General features: G+C 53.6%; 1 protein-coding gene across 2 annotated transcripts in view; it reads right to left on the bottom strand.

Moving 5' to 3' along the window:
• The window catches only part of LIMK2 (LIM domain kinase 2), a 52192-nt gene that overhangs the window by 14153 nt on the left and 18393 nt on the right, over nucleotides 1-19646 (bottom strand). The window contains exon 1 of one of the 2 annotated variants that reach the window (XM_052654399.1): nucleotides 7388-7611. The exons of the other annotated variant lie outside the window; for it this stretch is intronic. Within the exon in view, the coding sequence (XP_052510359.1) occupies nucleotides 7388-7440 (53 nt within the window). The 5' untranslated portion in view covers nucleotides 7441-7611. Of the gene's footprint in view, nucleotides 1-7387; nucleotides 7612-19646 lie in introns of those variants that run through there. 2 annotated transcript variants of the gene reach the window in all.

Genomic DNA, 19646 nt, shown 5'->3' with positions numbered 1-19646 from the left:
GGAAATCTGAATTTCGCCTATACATTAGATTATAATGCAAAATTACTGTTACTTTTTTAGATGCGATAATGATACTTTGCCTATATAGAAGAGTTTATAGAAGAAAAATAGTAAACTAAAAAGGAGAGTCAATTCAGTTCAGTCACTCAGTCGTGTCTGACTCTTTGCGACCCCATGAATCGCATCATGCCAGGCCTCCCTGTCCATCACCAACTCCCAGAGTCCACCCAAACTCATGTCCATTGAGTCAGTGATGCCATCCAACTATCTCATCCTCTGTTGTCCCCTTCTCCTCCTGCCCTCAATCCCAGCATCAGGGTCTTTTCAAATGAGTCAGCTCTTCGCATCAGGTGGCCAAAGTATTGGAGTTTCAGCTTCAACATGAGTCCTTCCAATGAACACCCAGGACTGATTTCCTTTTACTTGCAATTTACTTGTAAATAAGTAAAAAATAAAACTCTGTGTATGTGTGTATACAGACATATAAAGTGGCTTAAATGTAACAAGTGATGAATCTTAGGTGAAGGATATATGAGTGTTCTTTCAACTAGTCTTTCAACTCTTCTATAGATCTGAAATTTTTCAAAATAAAATAATGAGGGGAAGAAAACCTCCATCAGCACCATGTAACATGTGTGTGAGCCCAGAGCTCCTTTCTCCCCCAGTCACTGGGCTGTGAAGCTCCACACTTGCTCAGGCTGGGGGTGTTCTGGGGTCATGCCTACACACATGATCATCCTCACGTCTGACCCTGGCACTCAGAGCTAAGAGCCCCTCGGCCGGGTGAGCCTGTCCCACCTCCCTCTGCCTAGTTAGCAGACTCTGCTCTTGTCATCGAGGCCTCGCAGCACCCACACTCTCCTTGCTTTCTGAGAGGAAGGCTGGAACTGTTCTTGGTTTAAATCCTGACCTGCCGCTTACTAGTTATGTCATCTTGGGCAAGTTATTTCACTTCTCTGACCCAGCTTCCTTATCTGTAAGATAGACTACTGTGAAAATAAAATAATACGTTTTAAACTAGACAGTTTGGGACCTCCCTGGCAGTCCAGTGGCTGGGGCTCTGTGCTTCCACTGTATGGGGCAAAGGTTCAATCTCTGCTTGGGGAACTAGGGTCCCACAAGCTGTGTGGCAGAGCCAAAAATATTTTTTAAAATAAGACAGCTTATATAAAAGGCCTAGCACGCTAAGAATGCTGTAGTGTCCACTGCTATCGAGTGATGATGATAATGGAAGCTCCTGTTATTGGCCACTTACTGCCATTAGCTGGGTGGTTTTTGGACAACTTCTGTTACTAGCTTTTTCTCACTGACAGAATGTGACCCATAGCATCTACTACAAAGAGCCACTATGAACAAGTTAATAAAGAGCAAAGTCTTCTGCAAACTGTGAAGTGCAAAGCAAGTGTGTTCTTACAGTAACTTGGTAGGTGCTGCAGATAGAAAAGATAGATTATACAGGGTCCCCTCCTCCACTTCCAAGAGCTTATAACGAGTGGAGGAAGAGAAAATCTAAACAAAACTTGATTAACATGGCAGGGGGAGAGGCCGAGATGGAGCGTCCGCCATCAGCCACCCACCCTTAGCATTTATCATTTGTCCTTTGGCTGTTGAATTTCAGGTAGATGAGTATGGATGTGAAGTACCCAGGACGGCTCAGTGCAGACCACAAGTTACAGGAGGTGGAGGGGAAGACCCCCATTCTGGGCACGCAACTCCAGCTCCTCTCAGCGTAAAAGGCACACTTTTACATGCGCTCTGAGCTGGGAGGAGACACCAGGTTCAGGTTCTTAGGAACCACATGTCTCTGGACAAGCCCCTCTCCCTCTCTGGGCTCAGTGCCCCCACCTGTAGACTGAGGGGATTAGACTTTCCCCTGGATGCTCCAAGGCTCCAATCTCAGCACCACGCACCTCCCCCCGCCCCACCCCTGGGTGATCTCGGGCCAGCTGCTCGGCTCCTCATTTCTGCAGTGGCAACATCACCTATTTTCAGGCAGGCAGTGAGGACAGAACTCAGTTCTGGGCGGTGGTGACATGCCCGGTACAGGGGCCGGCACCAGGGGCAGGCCTTCATTCTCCCACCTTCTGATGTAAAGCATCTGGGTACCTGCCTTCTTCCTTCACTGAGGAGAGGAACAGCGTCCCACTCACCCCTGTGAGACTTAGCACTGTGCAAAGGGCCTTCGGAGTAAGCCCTCAGCAAACATTTCCAGAGTGAACACTGTGGGCGTGGCAAGCACCAGCGGTCCAGGTGGGAGCACTAGGGTTCCGTGGCTCCCAGTCGCTGGGCCCCGCCTGCCCCTCTCCTGTCTGAGGTGGAGGAGAGCTGCTGCAGACGAACCTGCACCAACCGCTGGCCGGGGCCCTGTTACACCCCTGCCATGGTATGCGTGCTGCAGGGCATGGGAGCACCAAACACGTCCTCCTCTCCACTGCCAATATCTTGCACGTAGCCCAGGCCAGGCCCGGGAGGGGGCCGGGGAGAGGGGCGAGTGCAGGCATGCAGGAGCCAGACGTGCCGGCCTCCCGGGAAGAAGACCTGGCCGGAGCGTGACACCACCATGCACACATCTGCGTCAAGGAATGCCTCTGCAGGGCACAGCTGGCTGCTCAGGCAGGGCCGGCCACCACAGGCGTCTCTGAAGAGCAGGAAGCTGAACGCCTGACAGGAGGCCAGGCTGTGGGCCCCCAGGCTGCTTTACACAGGACACAAGAGGTTCTGGGCCTCCGGGGACATTGCTGGGGCAGACTCGCTTAAATGTTCACAGCAGCCACGGTGACCTGTTTCGAGGAGACACCTAACTTACAGGAGCTCTAACCCTGACCGCACCCTGCAGGGTGATAGGATTAGCCCTGTTTCACAGACTAGGAGACTGAAAAGCAGAGTCAAGTCACTTCTGCGAAGTCACCCGGAACAGACATGATGGAGCCGGGAATCTGCACCGACGTGGGCCCGCGCCTCATGGCGCGGCACATCCACTAAGCTGGGCCTTGGGGCTCGCGTCTGTGAAGACACAGAGGCTGGAGCCCTGGGAGCGCGCGTCCCTTTGAGTGTCAACACCTGCTGGTGCTTCTACTGAAGCCCAAGGACCCAACGTTAAGTGGCACAATGAGTCTCCTCCTCCACTGAGTCCATGGGAGGCTGGCCCCTGGCAGACTCTGCCCCTATTAAAAGGGTCCAAAACGCACTCTGGGAATGTAAGGTGTGACTGAGCAGAATCCCACCTCGGTCCTCAGGGGCCATGCCCACAATACCTTCTCCCCAAAGCCTTTCCCAGCCTTCAGTTTTCCGAAGTTTCAAGTGAAAGTTAGCATGTGCCCTGGCTACAGGCCCAGGGCATCGAGCTTGGAGGTGGTGGGGCTGGCGGTGGAGCCAGACCCCAGGGCCAAGGCATCAGCCAACACACTCTCCAGAGCAGTGAATGGAGCAGAGACTCTCCAGCCACGGGCTTTAACAACCTCCAGAACTTTCCCGGAGCGCTATGGAGAGCCTGGGCAGCTAGAGTGGACCAAACCCTGATGGTCGGTTCAGTGGGAGGCTCAAATCCAAGCAAAAGCCTTTGGAGTTAGCAGGGAACATACTGGTTAAAAAATAATGATCAAATTAAAGTTTCATAAATAACTTAAGACCTGGGTCCACATTCCATCTTTGCCAGTCACTATCTGAGTCACCTGAAGCCAGTTACTTCATGACCCTGAGCCTCAGTGTCCTCATTCGCATACTGGTGATGATGAGAGTTAAACCACGTACAGACACCCAGCGCGAGCCTGGCCCAGAAAGTGCTCATCTCCCCGCCTCCCTCTCCAATTGGAGAACACCAGGGTCAAAGGAGACAGAGCCCTCCCTCCCCGGGCCCGAGCAACAGGGACCTTTTTCTTGGCCCAGAACCAAACAGATTTCTGGAAACAGGGAAGGTCCCCAAATGAATTATTTATCTAGCCAGTTAGAAATCAATTGATTATAATCAATTCTGACCAATTAGGAAACTAACTGTTCATGGAGGGTGTGCAAGATGGAACAAGCAAGGTGCTGAGAGAAGCCAAGTGAGATAAGACAGAGGCCCAGCCTTCAGTCACATGAAAATTCTTCAGACCGAATGTTTACAGGTAAATTTTCCACCTTAGGTGGTGAGAGCGCCAAAACAGCCATTGTTACCGCGGATTTACACAGTTAAAGAACAAGCCCTCCCACGTCCTGCCTGAGGGCCTGGTCGGCTGCTCGTCCTTAGCCTCTGACTGAGCAGAAAGCAGAGTGGGAGAAGCTTCTTCCAGCCTCTGCCTCTGAGCACTGACTGGGGAGGACGGGGCACTTGGCAGATCTCTCTGCTCTAGCCTGTCACGACTGGGGCTGCCACACCTCCTCTGGGCCCGAAGGGGTGGGGGGCAGATAGAGCAGGGGCCCAGAGACTCCGGTCCGTCAGAGCTCAGACTTCTTCCACCCCAGACCCTTTATCACCCCTCCTTCCTGTAGACCCTGCAGACTGAAACAGGCTGTCAATTAAGCTGTAATTATTATGGAATAAATAGGTTGTTATCCTGTTTGAAAAAATTAACCAAACACATAATATGCCTCTGATCAGCAAGAAATAAGTGTTGCCAGAGTGTGCTGACTCGGTTCCAACCAGAAGCCAGAAAGCCTGTGGTTTCAAGTAATCTGTGCCGTGCTGCTGCAGCTAATGGAAGAGGGCTTGTGTGTCTGAGGAGCCACGTGGGTTGCAGAGCTGGGAACCATTCACCTGATCTGAGTCCTTCATTTTTCAGAGGAGAGAGAGAGTCCCAGGGGACCTAAGGCAGCTGCCAAATATGACTGTGAAGGTGGGCAGGGTTAAGAGTTTCTCCCTTTGAACAAGGGTTGCTTTAGAATACAAAGATGCACTTGTTTTCTTCAAGAGACAATGTGTAAACCAAACTCACTAAATTGATGTCAGGCATTAAGGGGAAAGCTGTAAAAAGAAAAATCCTTTAATGATGTCAGACAAAGTCCCACCTTAATTTTCCTCTTCTGTAAATTCCGATTGGAGGGGTTTTCTTACTCGCGAGGACGCTCATGACTCTGTCTCAGCCCCCAAGCCTGGTGCACGGGCAGAGGGAGACGATGCCTGCCTGCCTGCCTGCCGGGCAAGGGCGCCTGGGGCACAGAAATCGCATTCTTCATCCCCGGCTCCCACTTCCCTCCCCGGCGAGCTGTCACGCCTGATCATGTCCCCATGGAATCTGGTTGCGTCACTCTCCTTGAAGCTGCAGACCCAGAACTCTGTGCTCAAGGCCTGGGGTCAAGGACTTAATTTCTTCCACAGAATCTGGCAAGGGTCGTGTTGAGGAACCCAGGAAATCCAGTCCCTATGCTCCTCAGGGGAGGAAACTGAGGCCCAGGGTGGGGTCAGGCACCTGGTCAGAGGGCAGCCCTTGAGGACATCCTGCAGTAAAGGAGGGGGCAAGGGCAGAAGCAGCTTTCTGGCCGGGCAGTGACACTGGTGGCTGACTGGACTGCCACCTGGGAGAGGAGAGGGTCTGGGTGGTCCCTGGGTGGGGAGGCGGGGCACAGAGCCCCATGCTGGCTAGCTTTTCAGAAGTGGCTTCAGGAATGTGGCCTCCCATCTAGGGGGAGGGGAGAGGGTCTGTGGCCGGCCAGTTAGTCCCCCCTGACTCCAGCTGGGCAAACAGAGTTGAGGGGAGGGCTGTCAGGTTGCCCGGAGGGGCTGGAGCAGAGCAAGACAAAGCACGGGCAGACCTGGGTGGCGCGGTGGCCGGGTCCTCACGGGTCCATGCTGACTGTCCATTATCTGCTTGAGCTCCTGAGAGGCTGTCTCGTACCCCCCGAGATTAAAAGGGGCACACATTCCTGGCTTCTAAGGGAGCCACCCCACCCCCAGGCTGCCGATCCAGGATTAAGAGTAAGAGGGATTAATGAGGCCCTGGCTTAAACTAGTGGCTGGTTCAAACACTTGGCATCTTGATTCCACATGGTACAACTCAAGATCAATCCCCATCCCCAGTGGCCCTGCAGAGGAGGTTCTCTGCTGTCCCCGCCATGTGCCAGGAAAATTATGGGGAAGCCTTTCCCTGCTTGCTCACTCTCTCCTCTGCTAGAGGAAAGCAAACCCAAGAATGGTCCTGGGGGAGATACATGCAGGGGGAGGTGCAGCCTCCTGAGGACGAGAAAACAAACCAATGCAGGCAGACGAGGCTGGCCGGAGACCCCGCAAGTTAACTCTGCTGAAAGCAGCTACCACATCTGTAAAATGGGGACAGCAAAGGTCTTGAGGCTGTTAAGAGACTGCAGGATGAAGTGCCAGGCAGGATGTCTGGAAGAGGCAGCCCTGAGGACCAGTTTTATCCCGCCCCCTCAGACCCTGGAGTTTCCCACCACTCGGCCAGGGTCCGGGGATTCTGAGAAGCCACGTGGTGCTCTGCTTTTCTGCCCAGGGCACGGCCACCCGACTCTGAGACTCTGATCCCCGCAGCGCGGTCTGGGCAAGGGGCCGGGCTGGGGACGCCAGAAGGAGAAGCTGACCAGGACCACTGGTGAGGGGGAGGCAGACCTCAGAACAGGCTGCTCCCAAAGAATGAAAACAAGCTCCACCCCAGCCAGGAATGGCTCCAGCCAAGAGGGACCCAGAGGCCAGAACCCCCTGGGGAGTTTCTGTTGGGAGGTGGGGTGGGGCAGACAGCAGAGAAAGGCAGGTCGGAGGTAGACCGGAAGTTTCCACATCTCCCTGTGAGAAGCCCCGCAGAAGCTCGGGCCTGGGGACCTGGCAGGCATGGGGGCTGGCCCCCCAGCTCCGGACCCTCCAAAGCCAGCTGCCCCAGGTCTCACGTGCCCAGGCCTTTGCCAGGCAACCCTACTCACAGGGAGCGCAGGAGCCCTTAGAGGCCAGAGGCCAAGGCGCCTGCTATTAAGAGAACAAACGTGTGTAATGAGAGAGCTTACTGTGTACCGGGCTGCCCACACCCAGCCTCGCCGGCTTCCACGCTGTTTGGCAAAACCTGCCCATCCTGCTTGTTGGGACAAATTCCCGGGCAGGCGGCACAGCCCACAGGTGAGACGTGGAGAGCTGGAAGAACAGCCCCTCCTGCGCTCCCCCCGGAAGAAGCAGCACGGGGAGCAGGCCAGCTCGGTAGCACCTTGCACCTCTCGGAGGCTCGTCCAGGTGCATCTGGGAAGCCCCGGGAGGCTGAGCTCCCTGGCGGCTGCGGCCCGACCGCCCCTCCCCTCCCTTTCCAGCACCTGGGGTGGGGGAACCTGGTTCCGTGGGGAAGTGGCTTCCACTGGCTTCTGCCTGACAGACGCACGATGAGGACAAGAAAAACCCGAGAGGCAGAGGAGAGCGGCCTCGGTGCTCCCCTCAGGACCGGGGCCCAAAGAGGAGATGGGAAGAGCGACTCACCGGAAGGGGTCTCTGGAGGTGAAGTAAGCCTGGACGGACAAGTAACTCCCCATCTTCTTCCCACGCCAGACACACAAGACACAAGCTCAGCTGCAAACCCGTTGGGGAGGGCCTCCGGCCTGCGGGCGGCCACCATGACAGGCCTGGGGCTCCGGCAGCACTGGCTGCCCAGCTCACCTCTCCCTCCGGGGCGGCCGGAGGGGCGTGAGCGCGCTGAGCCCCTTGCCCCCCAGCGAAGTCCCGCAGGGGCTCATGGCTGGGACGCTGCTCCCCGGTTCTCCGAGGCTGGGCGGCCCCTCGGGACTCAGGAGAAGCACCTCTCTGCAGAGGCTACACGCACTCAGGCATTCTCAGGCAGGGGCCGGTGACTCGCCAAGAAAGAGGCGCTGCTGTCAAGTTAGCCTTCCGCGGCAGCCCCACCCCTGCCGGGGGAGGGAGGGAGGAAGGGGAGGGGCTCCGCGCGGAACGAGGTGTGTGGTTGGAGCAGCTATTAGGAAACAGACCTTGCAGGCAAGGGGTGGAGCCGAGCGGGAGAGAGGCTGCAGGCTGGCGCCGCAGACAATAACCAGGACTGGCTGGGTGTCCATCCCTGAGCCTCAGGAAGGGCAGCGCAGGAGACGGGGTGGGCACAGCTGCCCCAAGTGTCCCCGGCCTTAAGAGCTGCCCAAAGGATGGGAACTCTGCTCGAAGGTGAAAAGCCCAGGAGACCAGCTCCAGGCCAAGCCACACCCCCTAGTGGGGGGGCCCTCGGCCGCAGAGGCCCGTCCAGAGACCCAGGGCCTGGGAGCTGCCCTCTGGGCTCTCGGCTCCGGGCTGGCATCTACTCGGTGCTGGCACGAGGATCCCCATTCATTCCTTCCCTCTGCCTGGCCTGGGCACTCCACTTCTGGGCAGAGCTGCACCGCAGATGAGGAAACAAGGCCCAGAGCGTTATGTTGCCTGCCGTGTCTCCTGTGACAAGCACCGTGTGATACTGTTTTATTTCTCTGACATGGGAGGTATCTCCTCAGTGGAAACAAGGGAAGCGAGGTACAGAGATTAGGTCACTTACCCATGGCCAAATAACTAGTCGGCAGCAGGGCTGGTATTTAAATGCAGGCTCATGTGACTCTAGAGCTGGAGGTCTCAGCCGCCGAGCTTCATTCTGCCTCTTCAAAGTAAAACATCTCCCACAAAACCCTTCTGCACACAGGAGGAGCACAGGACTGGAGTCCAGGTCACTTGTGCCCTCTCACTCATTCATTCATTCCCGGAATGCCACCCATCGGCCTCAGCAGGCAGTGGTGCTTCTTCCCCGGTGTCCACGGAAACCAGGCTTCTCACACTGAAAACCAGGGCACGATGGAGGGCAAGGCCCAGGGTGCCTGTGGGGACGATGAGCCAGGTGTCTGGAGAGGGGACTGGCTAAACCAGGGCCCACCATCGAGAGTCCCTCACTCTCTGCCTGAGGAAAATGAGGGCACGTCCAGACCCCACTGCTGGACTTGAGGGAGCGACGCCTGCTTTCTCCCAGGCTCCTCTCCATGTAAGTCACCCTGTCCCAGCAACAGGAAAGCCCGTGGCGAAGGTGGAGGCTGGGAGCTCAGGGGGCCGCTTCCCATTCCTCTACTGATGAGGCACGGGGATAAGGACGCAAGTGATAAGACAGGGTGTCTGCACCCTGTTATAAGCTACCACTTATGGAGCACTTAGGATGTTCCAGGCCCTGCATTATCACTTATCTGTCATACTTAAATGGCCAATACGTGGGGTAGATGTTATCACCCCCATTTAACAGATGATGAAACCGAGGTTCCTAAGCGTTGTGTCACTAGCCTGAAGACAAACAGCTGCTGAGTGAGGGAGCTGGGTTTCAAATCCAGTAAGAGCCGGAGTTGGGACACTTTTCTGTAAAGGGCCAGAGAGCAAACATTTTAAGCTGTGGAGGCCTAAAATGAATGCGGATTTTGTCACTGCAGCACGACAGTGGCCTATATATATAAAACAAACGAAGAGATGTTGCTATGTTCCCATAATGCTTTACTTATGGATACGGAAGTTTGAATTTTGTGCTGTTTTCACGTGCCACAAAATACTCTTTTGCTTTCCTCTGTTTAAGAATGTGAAGGGACTGCCCCGGTGGTCCAGTGGTTAAGAATCTGCCTTCCAATGCCAAGGACATGGGTTTGCTCCCTGGCCAGGGGACTAAGAACCCACATGTCGCAGGGCAACCACAACTAGAGAAAGCCCACATGCTGCAAGAAGACCCGACGCAGTCGAATAAATAAATATATTTTTGGAAAAAAAAAAAAAAGATAAAAAATGAAAATCAAAAGGCTGTACAAAAAGAGGCAGTGGGCTAGTCTGCTGGCTTCTGCCCCGCAGGCAGCTCCCTCAACCACACTGTACCTGCCTCTAATACTGAAGACCACTTCCTGCATTCGTGCAGACGGCAGCCACGCCTGTGTCCTACCACACGGGCCACACGGGCCCCACGCTCCAGCCCCCGAGGCGACCGCGGGCAGTGAGCACTGGACCGCGCCCTGCCCAAGCCCTGTGCAGCGCCTTACACACATGAATGGACTTAAACCACGCCAGCTGACAGTCCTGTGACTCCCCGCTTTTTATGGTGGAAGGAACCGAGGTACACAGAGTATAGACCCCGTGCCTGAGGTCAACCAGCTGCACGTGTGAGAGGTGCAGGCAGGATTCGAACCTGGGCTGTCGATCCTGGGCTCTACCGTTGCTATGCTGGAGCCTGGCCTGGGACTGCAGCCAGACTGTCTGGGTTTGAATGCGACAAGGCCCTGCACGTAAGCCCTTGGCACGGAGTCTGGAACACATTAAGGGTTGATAAATGTTAGCTGCTAATATCATTAAGACCATTGTTACTACCGCTACAGGCTCGCTCTGTGGCCTTCAGCAAGTCGCTGCCTCTGTCTCGGTCTCGGTGATGTCTGTAAAAAACGGCCAGCTTCCATGTTTTTCAGCCCTGTGAAGTTGCAGAGGGCTCCCCGTTTCCCCTGGGTCTCAATTTGAGTTTAGACCTCTTGAGCTGTCCCTGGGAGGATCAGGATTCCAGCCTGGGGGCCACACAAGAGCCAGAGAGGAGGGGGGCGCACAGAACAGAGGGGGGACGGCACGCGGGATACCGAAAGGCCCGCCCAGCTGGAGAGCGGGGAGCTCTCTTTCTTCCAGCCAACCACTTCTCACCAAAAATCTATTATGTTCCCCTGTAATTCGATCAGGCAAGGAGGGGGCCCCAAATTAAGTCTGGAACTAGCAAATTATCTTCTAATTGCACCTTCCGATTTCCATCTGATGAACAGAGTGCGGGTGGCAGAAAATGCGAGCCACAGCGAGACAGGGCCAGGGAGCCCGCGAGCATAACTCCTCTTGACATTTCACACAGCTCTGCTGTTCCAGCGGCGCGGGCGCAGTGAGTCGGTGTCTAGGAATGCGAGCGAGGCTGCAGGCTCTCTCCATCCCCCCGCTCCCTCACAAAGGACTCGGTGGGTGGGTGTGTAGGGAACTAATGTGAGGACCTCCCCCAGGAAGAGGTGCAGCCGCCTCCCAGGCCCCTCCCAGGTAGAGTCCGCCTGACACCCATAAATCCAGACCTCCAGAGAAACCACGAAAGATGGGGGACCACCAGATGTGAGAAGCCGCTGGCCACTCAGACCCAAGTATGGCTCCTCGGGGCCAACTTCGAAGGGCCCGAACCCCTCAGAACAGGAGGTGAAAGGTCACAGTGGAGGCGGTACTTCCATGCCCTGCCCCTGGATATTGGTTCTGAGTGGGAAGCCACTCTTCTAGGTACCAGAGCGGCTGGCACAAGACACAGATGCTGCCAGAGGCAGTGCCGGGATCCCTGGGCTGGCGTGGCGGCGGGGGAAGGTGGCAGGAGAGGCATTAATCTGCACGTTTCACAAGCTGGAAGCCTGGCAGGGAGCCCAGCCGACCGGCTCCTCGGCATCAGCTGAGGAGCGGGGCTTCAAGGTGGCTGGTGAGAGGCTGGAGGGGACGGCTCTCCAGGCCGGCGGCCCCAAGTAACACTATGAATGAATGAATCACGCCAGCCTCTTCTCGGAGGCAGCTCTGGTCAGACAGCCTGACGCCTGAGGAACTCTGTCCCTGTGGGGCCCTCTACTGGCCGGGAGGACTCTGACCAGGGACGGGTACTCAGGGACCTTAGCCGGGGAGCAGCGTCACCCCATCTGCTGGCCGTTCTCCCTGCCTTTGCTCCCCTTCTACTCCAGCTCATTTTCCACACTACAGCAGCAGTCCGCTCTCAGGAAGGTGAGTCCCAGCAATTCTACTGCTAGAAATTTTGCCCAGAGAAATGTTCCTACAGATGTGCCGAGACACGTGTTCACAGCATGGTTTAATACAAAAAGATGAGGCACGATCCACGTGTCTATCAGCAGGACTGGGCTAAATCCAATCACACATCCATGTGACAGAAGACTATGCAGCCGTTAAAAATAAGGAGGGAGACCTTAGGTCCTGAAACAGAAACTGTTCCGGATGAGGCGTCATATGAAAAATCCAGGCGTCGCAGAGAATGTGCAGAGTGATCCCACTGTTTCAAAAGTCTGCATACACAATCCTTAGCAATCGTGCTGGATTCTACCGCATGGCTAATCGGTTTCTCTCTAGGGTAATGGAACAAGCAGCACAGATGAAACAGCGTTCATTCTCTACCTTTTTGATACTGCTTACATTTTTTTCTTACACTTAAGTGCTGCGCATATATATATATATATATTTATATATATATATTTTTTGTCTGCTCCAGGTCTTACTTGCAGCATGAGGGCTCTAGTTCCCTCACTAGGGATCAAACTCGGGCCCCCTGCATTGGGAGAGAACAGTCTTAGCCACTGGGCCACCAGGGAAATCCCTAAGTGCTGCTTTTTTGGGCTGTGCTGGGTCCTTGCTGCTGTGCACGGGTTTTCTCTAGTTGTCACTAGCAGGACCACCCTCTGGTTGTGGTGCGCCGCCTTCTCTTGTTGCAGAGCACGGGCTCTAGGGCACATGCGCTCAGTAACTGTGGTGCACAGGCTTAGTTGCCATGTGGCATGTACAATCTTCCCAGACCAGGGATGGAAACGGTGTCCCCTGCGTTACAAGGCAAATTCTTAACCACTGGACCACCAGGGAAGCTCCTAAGTGCTGGTTTTTAAAATGATAAATGGACAAAAACAAAAAGAAGTCCCACAGTTAAGAGCAAACACTTCACACACTTTTCCTAGCGCTCCTGTCCAAAGCTAAGCCCGCCTGGGCGCCCTGCAAGGGGGATCCCCAGGCTGTCTCTGCAGCTTCGCTCCTGGGGTCACGGCTCTGGCCACCTCCTCCCCTCCACTTCCTGACCCAGCCATGCAGGCTCTCCCTGGGTAGTCCCCAAGCCCTTGTTCCGTTAGCTCCCTCTGCAGCCTCCTCTACCCCCAGCTGGCAGCTGTCTCCTTCCTTTTCCAGGCCCACCTCCCACAAAGCACTCATATCTTCTCGGGAAGGGGATTCCCTGATGCGTCCTCAAGCACATCACATACAAGAGGGATTCGGAGCCTGTACCTACCTACCTCCAGATCGAATATGTGAGGTCCACACCTGATGTTCACAGATACCTAGTAAATGGTTCAGGAACCCTGTTATGAGCAACTTCTAGACTGGTGATGAAAACTAAGGTTTATAAAGTGTTCTCCATTTACAGAGAGCTTTCAAGCTCATCATCCAGGTCAGTCCCTGCAACAACCTCTAAAGGAGTATGTACAGCACAGACAAGGCAAGGGAAACCAACAGATGTTAGCAACCCATCCGAGTTGCTGTGGTAAGCTCAGGGCTGAGATTAAAAGCCGGGTCTGCCGACCTCCAGTCCTAAGGCCTTTCCTCAACAGGAGCCCAAGTGAAGTATTCAGGAATCCGGCCTCTGCAATAATACAGGGCCCCAAAGTGCTGGGTACCCTGAACTTCTGCCTCCAATTTCTCCAGGTTTCCTGCCCACATTCGCACTGTTAGGATGTCACAAAAGATTTTATCCAATGCCTTGTAGAATTCAAGAGGACCCAACGAGAACATGAAGTCAGGTCTAACGAGTCACGATGGATCCACGGCTGCTGAAGCCCCTGTCCTAAGTGTTCACTGCCCACCTATTCCATCATCTGCAAAATTCCACGGAACCCCACTGGAATTCGTCCACAAAATCCCATCAGGACTCTGTGAAGGAATCAAGTCAAAAAGATTATGAGTACTTTTTCCAGGATCTCTATTTTTCTTCATTTTTGAAAACCAGGCCAGTTAGCCATCTCCATTCTTATTCATGATTAGATCCCCAATGCCTGGAACACAGCAGGTATTAACAATTATACAGTAACAAGCAATCACACCCGGGGGGATTACCCCATTCTGCACAGTTTCTCAAAAGTTACTAACAGCGGTTCTGTTCCTACACCCATAAGGTCCCCCCACCCCTGCCTTTCTTTCTTCAGTGTATTGAGGAATAATTTTTCCATCTAAACACATTTCACGTGACTGGGTACCCTTGTATACCTTGGGCTTTCCACCCTCCCTTCCGAGTTTCAAGGGGCTGGACTCTACATCTAAGGCTCTATTCAGATTTCTGTGCCATCTGATTAAGCTCGGTGCCAAGGACTGTCTTTCGCCCTATGTTTGTTAACACGACACCATGTTCCAGAAGTAGCGGACACTTGGCTCCCTTTCTGTAAAACACTGACCGAATTCCATGAGCCCTTCACTGAGGTTGCCTTGCTCACATAACATTTTAATTCTCATAATCCTGTGAGGTTGGGGTGTAACAGCTCCATTTTACAGACAAAATACTGAAATTCAAAGAGAAGGTCATTCAAGGTCACAGGTCTGAGAATAGGGAGAGCTGGGATTTAACCCAAGACTTTGGATTCCAGGAGAAAGAGTATCGTCTCCTTTGTACTTATGAAGAACTGAAGCTCAAAGAGAAGGTCATTCAAGGTCACGGGTTTAGGAATGGGCAGAGCTGGGATTTAACCCAAGACTTTGGATTCCAGGTCCAAGGCACTAAAGTTGCCTCGAATAACTATTTTATACTTGTTCTTTGATTTATAGCGGTGTTTCTGAAACCGTGGTTAAAAGAACAGCAGCATGAGATGCCCCTGGGCAGCTTGTTAAAAATGAAGCTTCCTGAGCCCACCCCAGGCTGAAGTAGTAAGAACTGCTGGGAGCCAGCCCAAGAACTGCATTCTGTGTAAGCCCTAGTGTTTCTGACGCAGACTGAAGGCTGAAAGCACAGCTTTCCTCTCTCCTGTGCGCTCTTCCCTGTGATTCCATCCTATCCTCACACAAAACCCGAGAGGCAGGCAGGAGAGATCACTAGCATCCCCTGCTACAAAGGAGGAAACGGCTACAGGCAGTCTGGTCATCTTCTTATTCTGGACGAGTAAAGGAAGGCTTGGTGGCTGACACCCTGCGAAGTCTCGGCTCACTGGGGACGCGCCTCTCCTGGCACTGTTCTTACCCATCTGGAACCCACAGTAGCTGCCTCTCTCTTGTCCTCAGTGACACTGCAGTGTTGCTCAAGGTACAGTGGGGAAAGGGGACTCCAGAATAGAGGGTCATCTCACGAAAAGGCCACCTCTGGAACTGAAACAAGTTAACAAAGCAAAGCACAAGGGCTGACAAAAACAAAAACAGGGACTTCCCTGGTGGGCCAGCGGCTAAGACTCCATGCTCCCAATGCAGGGGGCCCGGGTTTGATCCCTGGTCAGGGAACTAGATCCCACATGCTGCAATTCAAGAGCCCACATGCCCCAACTAAGACCTGGCTCAGTCAAATAAATAAATATTTAAAAAACCAAAAACAGCCGGTGCTGCTGCAAGAGTCAGTGCTACTGATGGGGGCAGAGTGGGGGCCCCCGATCCAACCAGGATCACTACTGGGTAAGGCAGGACCAGAAGGTGACTGACATGTAGAAAACCACTCGGATAATCCGGCCTGAGGTACTGGGAGGTTCTTCCTGGTCACGGGGAGGAGGGTGGAGAAAGACAGCCTGTTAGTACTCTTCCAGCATTGCCCAAGGGAGGAGAGGTTCTAGCACCATGGGCTGGGCTGTGCAGAAGGCATGCCATCCCTCAAGGCTGCAGCACTGTTGGCTTCAGACTCTAGAGTGGCAGTTACAGATGGAGGTCTTATTCCATGCCCCCATGTCAGAAGAAGCGCTCTCGCCTGGGAGAACACTGCAAAGCGAAGAGATAGTGATGACGTGTACTGGGCGGGCTTTATCCAAGAGTCGAAAGAGAAAGGTGGTCATTGGACAAAAACATGGCTCACCAGACAAACCCCAAGTGCCCGCTGTGTTCTTGGCACTCTGCCGAGCTCTGGGACACGAAGATGAACTACATGCAGCTTCAGACTGAGAGAATTTCATACTCGGGGAGTGAGGACAGACATGTAAACAAATACTGACGGAGCCACGCCTGAGGTTATACACGGAGAATAACAGAAGGAGAGTCTCCTCTGATTGGTGGGGAGGAGAGCGGGTGCATTTGGGGAGGCCCCTCCATGAGGGATTGGCTGCATCTAACAGGCTGATCGCCAGGCAGACAAGAGGCATTCCAGCTGAAGGAACATGTGCAAAAGCACTGAGGCGGAACAGAGGAAGGCCCATCCGCCGCAGCACCGGGCACATGTGAGCGAGCGAGCAGCGGGAGGCTGGGATGGTGAGGGAGGGCAGGGCAGACCACCACGAGCCAGGTCGCCCACGGGCAAGAGGAGTCATCAGAGGCATTAAGCAAGCAGAGGCTCTCAACCAAGAGAACAGGAAGACTGAAATACAAAGGGAGTGCTGGTCCTGAGCGGCCAGTTCCTCTCCCATTACTGGCATTTGTCTCAGGTCCACGGCTGGCTGCGTGTACATCCACTGAAGCCTGCTGGCCAGCTAGTGTTCACTAACAGCAGAGCACAGCTTCATCCTCAGGCCAGGTCTCCATTGAGGTGGTCCTTTCATTTATTTTTTTAAAAGTCAGTTTAGGGACTCCCCTCATGGTCCCATGGTAAGATACAGCACTTTCACTGCAAGGGTGAGGGTTCGATTCTTGGTCGGGGAACTAGTATTCCACATGCCGTGTGGCCAAAAAAAAGAAAAAAAAAGAAGAACCCAGGAAGCTGAATTAGGCATCAGAAAGCTGCAATGTGAGCATGACCCTAAGATAAAGGGAAATGAAGAGTCATGGAGAGAAATGTCATTCTGGGAGTTGTGAGCTAACCAAACCAGCCCTGCCTGCAACAAAGCAGGCCCTTCTGGTGACTAAACCCAGATTCGGCATCTCTGTGTGGACATACGTCTGGTTTTGCCTGACTTTTCACTTTCTGTGTCACTGCTGGACATTATTCTGCTGACTCTTCTCTTTAAACATCACTTATTCTGGTTGTGCTAGGGCTTTGCTGCTCTGCAGGCTTTCCTCTCGTTACAGAGAGTCGAGGCTACTCTCTAGGGGTGGTGCAAGGCTTCTCATCACGGTGACCTCCCTCGTGGAGCAGCGGCACTGGGGAGTGCAGGCTCCAGCAGTTGCAGCTCACGGGCTCTAAAGCACAGAATCAACAGTTGCGGTGCACGGGCTGAGCTGGTCCATGCCGCGTGGGATCTTCCTGGACCAGGGATCGAATGCATGTCTTCTACATTGGCAGGTGGATTATTTATCACTGAGCCACCACGGAAGACTTCTATTAGTTTTTAAACTAATTTTAATTGAAAAAAAATCATTACTTCTTTAGGTATGTTCAGTTCTGTCACTCAGTTGTGTGCGACATTTGCGACCCCATGGACTGCAGCATGCCAGGCCTCCTTGTCCATCACCAGCTCCTGGAGCCTAGTCAAACTCATGTCCATTGAGCTGCTGATGCCATCCAACCATCTCATTCTCTGTCGTCCCCTTCTCCTCCTGCCTTCAATCTTTCCCAGCATCAGGGGCTTTTCAAATGAGTCAGCTCTTTGCATCAGGTGGCCAGAGTATTGGAGTTTCAGCTTTAGCATCAGTCCTTCCAATGAACACCCAGGACTGATTTCCTTCAGGATGGACTGGTTGGATCTCCTTGCAATCCCAGGGACTCTCAAGAGTCTTCTCCAACACCACAGTTCAAAACCATCAATTCTTCAGTGCTCAGCTTTCTTTATAGGCCAACTCTCACATCCATACATGACCGCTGGAAAAACCATAGCCTTGACCAGACGGACCTTTGTTGGCAAAGTCATGTCTCTGCTTTTTAATATGCTGTCTAGATTGGTCATAGCTTTTCTTCCAAGGAGCAAGCGTCACCAATTTATATACTGATTCCAGCGCTGGGAGACATCTGGCTCCCTGGCAGCTACCAACAAGCAGATAACAGTGACAAGTGCTTGCTCTGCCAGCCCCGGTCCCACCAGGGCCACACACAGCTTCACTCACTCACCCCGACAGCCATGCCAGGAGGCAGGCGGTAGGCAACCTGCTCCATTTCACAGATGAAGAAACAAAGCACAGAGAGGGTGAGTAACCTGCTCAAGGTGCCCAGCTAGTAGATGGCAGGACCAGGATTTGCCTCCATGCAATCTGGTTCTAGAGTCTTTCTTAACTACCACACAAGACTGCTCCCTTTCCACAAGGACAGCCCAGGTGTCCTTCACCTCTTGTCATCCGCATATCCAACATGAGCTCAGTGGTGACACACGACAGGTAAAAAGCCCTGTGGTCCCCAACCAAGTTATGCTAGCAGACTACAGATCTGAGGATGTCACTGAGGAGATGATCGAGTGAATAAATGCGAGCTTGAACCCACAAAAAAGGCTTCAAAGGGAAAGGTCTGTGAAACAGGGGCCATGACCGATTCTGCAGCAACTTCCCTGAGACATCCATTCTTCATCCAGGTAGAGATCGAAGGAGGAGCAGGTGTTAATTAGACCAAAAGAGGGTGAGGAGGCATTCCAGGCAGAGCGAACAGCAGGAACAAAGTCCGTTCAGTAGAAAGAAGAGCAAGTTTTGGACCTGTGAGGAGCAGCAAGGCTGAAGCAGAGGGAACAGAGGCTGTGGGGCGAGGCCAGGTCACAGGGGGCTCTACAAGCACCCGAAAGGACTGTGGCCTTGATCTAAGAACGCTAGAAAGTTGCTGAAGTGTATAAGGCAGAGAGATGACAGAATGTGATGTGGTCACACTGGTTTGTTGGGTTTTTTTTCCCCCCACAGATCACCCACTCTGGCTTCTCTGTGGAGAATGGACTAGGGGTGCAGAATGACTATGGAAAGTTAGATGTCTACTGCAGTCATCGGGTGAGGGATGGTGGTAACCCAGAACACAGTGGTGATAGGAGCAATGGAAAGAAGTGGAGGCATTCAAAGCTATTATATTACTCTTCAAAGAGATAATAATAAAACTGGCAGGCTTGGATATGCGGATGACAAGAGGTGAAGGACACCTGGGCTGTCGCTTGGGCAGTGGGCGGATGGCGGCACCATTCAACGGGACAGGTAACAATGGAAAAGAAGTCAGTTTGGAGGGGAAGACTGAAGGTCCAGTGGGGTCTGAGATGTCCACGAGACATCCAAGGGGACATGTGAGGTTGACAGAAGGACAGCTAGTCTAGAACTCGGTGGAAAGGTCTGGACTGGTCCTAGTTTCATCAGTGTGTGGAGTATACGGTCACTAGTGAGTGCAGGACAACAGGAGCCGCGGGGGTGGGTGAGGCCCAGGGAGGAAACAGTACCCGGAGGGGCGGCAGCGTTTCAGAGCTGGGTAGAAAGGGGTGAACAAGCCAGAATGACCAGAGAGATCGGGGGAACTCGGGGAAGCCAAGGGGAGGGGCCGCTTTCAGAGTGACTGAGACACCAACAGCCAGCGCTAACACCCGTTGAGTCCTGATGACGGCCAGGCAGTGCTGAGTGCTCTGAGTACACGGCCAGATTCAGTCTGCACAATGAATGACCTTCTGAGATGGAACCAAGTCACTCCTTTATAGAGCAGGAAACTAGCGAAGAAAGATGAAGGCAGCGACTCAAGAGGTGCTGGGATGGAAACTCAAGCAGCCTGACTGCGAACTCTGGTTCACATTACCACCTCCAGCGCAGCTCAGGAGGCCAGACAAGATGGACTCAAGACTGGCTGGCAGACAGACTGGTGGGGCTGTCCTCTGGACCAACAAGGGAACGTTCCAGGGGAGAGACACAGTGGAAGCCAGACTAGAACCCACTGTTAAGAATGCTCCAAGCTAGGAGACCAGGCCAAGAAGTTAAGTCTGTGTCCCCAGCAGCAGCCAAC

Source organism: Budorcas taxicolor, chromosome 17, assembly GCF_023091745.1.
Source record: "Budorcas taxicolor isolate Tak-1 chromosome 17, Takin1.1, whole genome shotgun sequence".
Lineage (NCBI taxonomy): Eukaryota > Metazoa > Chordata > Mammalia > Artiodactyla > Bovidae > Budorcas > Budorcas taxicolor.
This window is presented reverse-complemented; position numbering and strand designations above follow the sequence as displayed.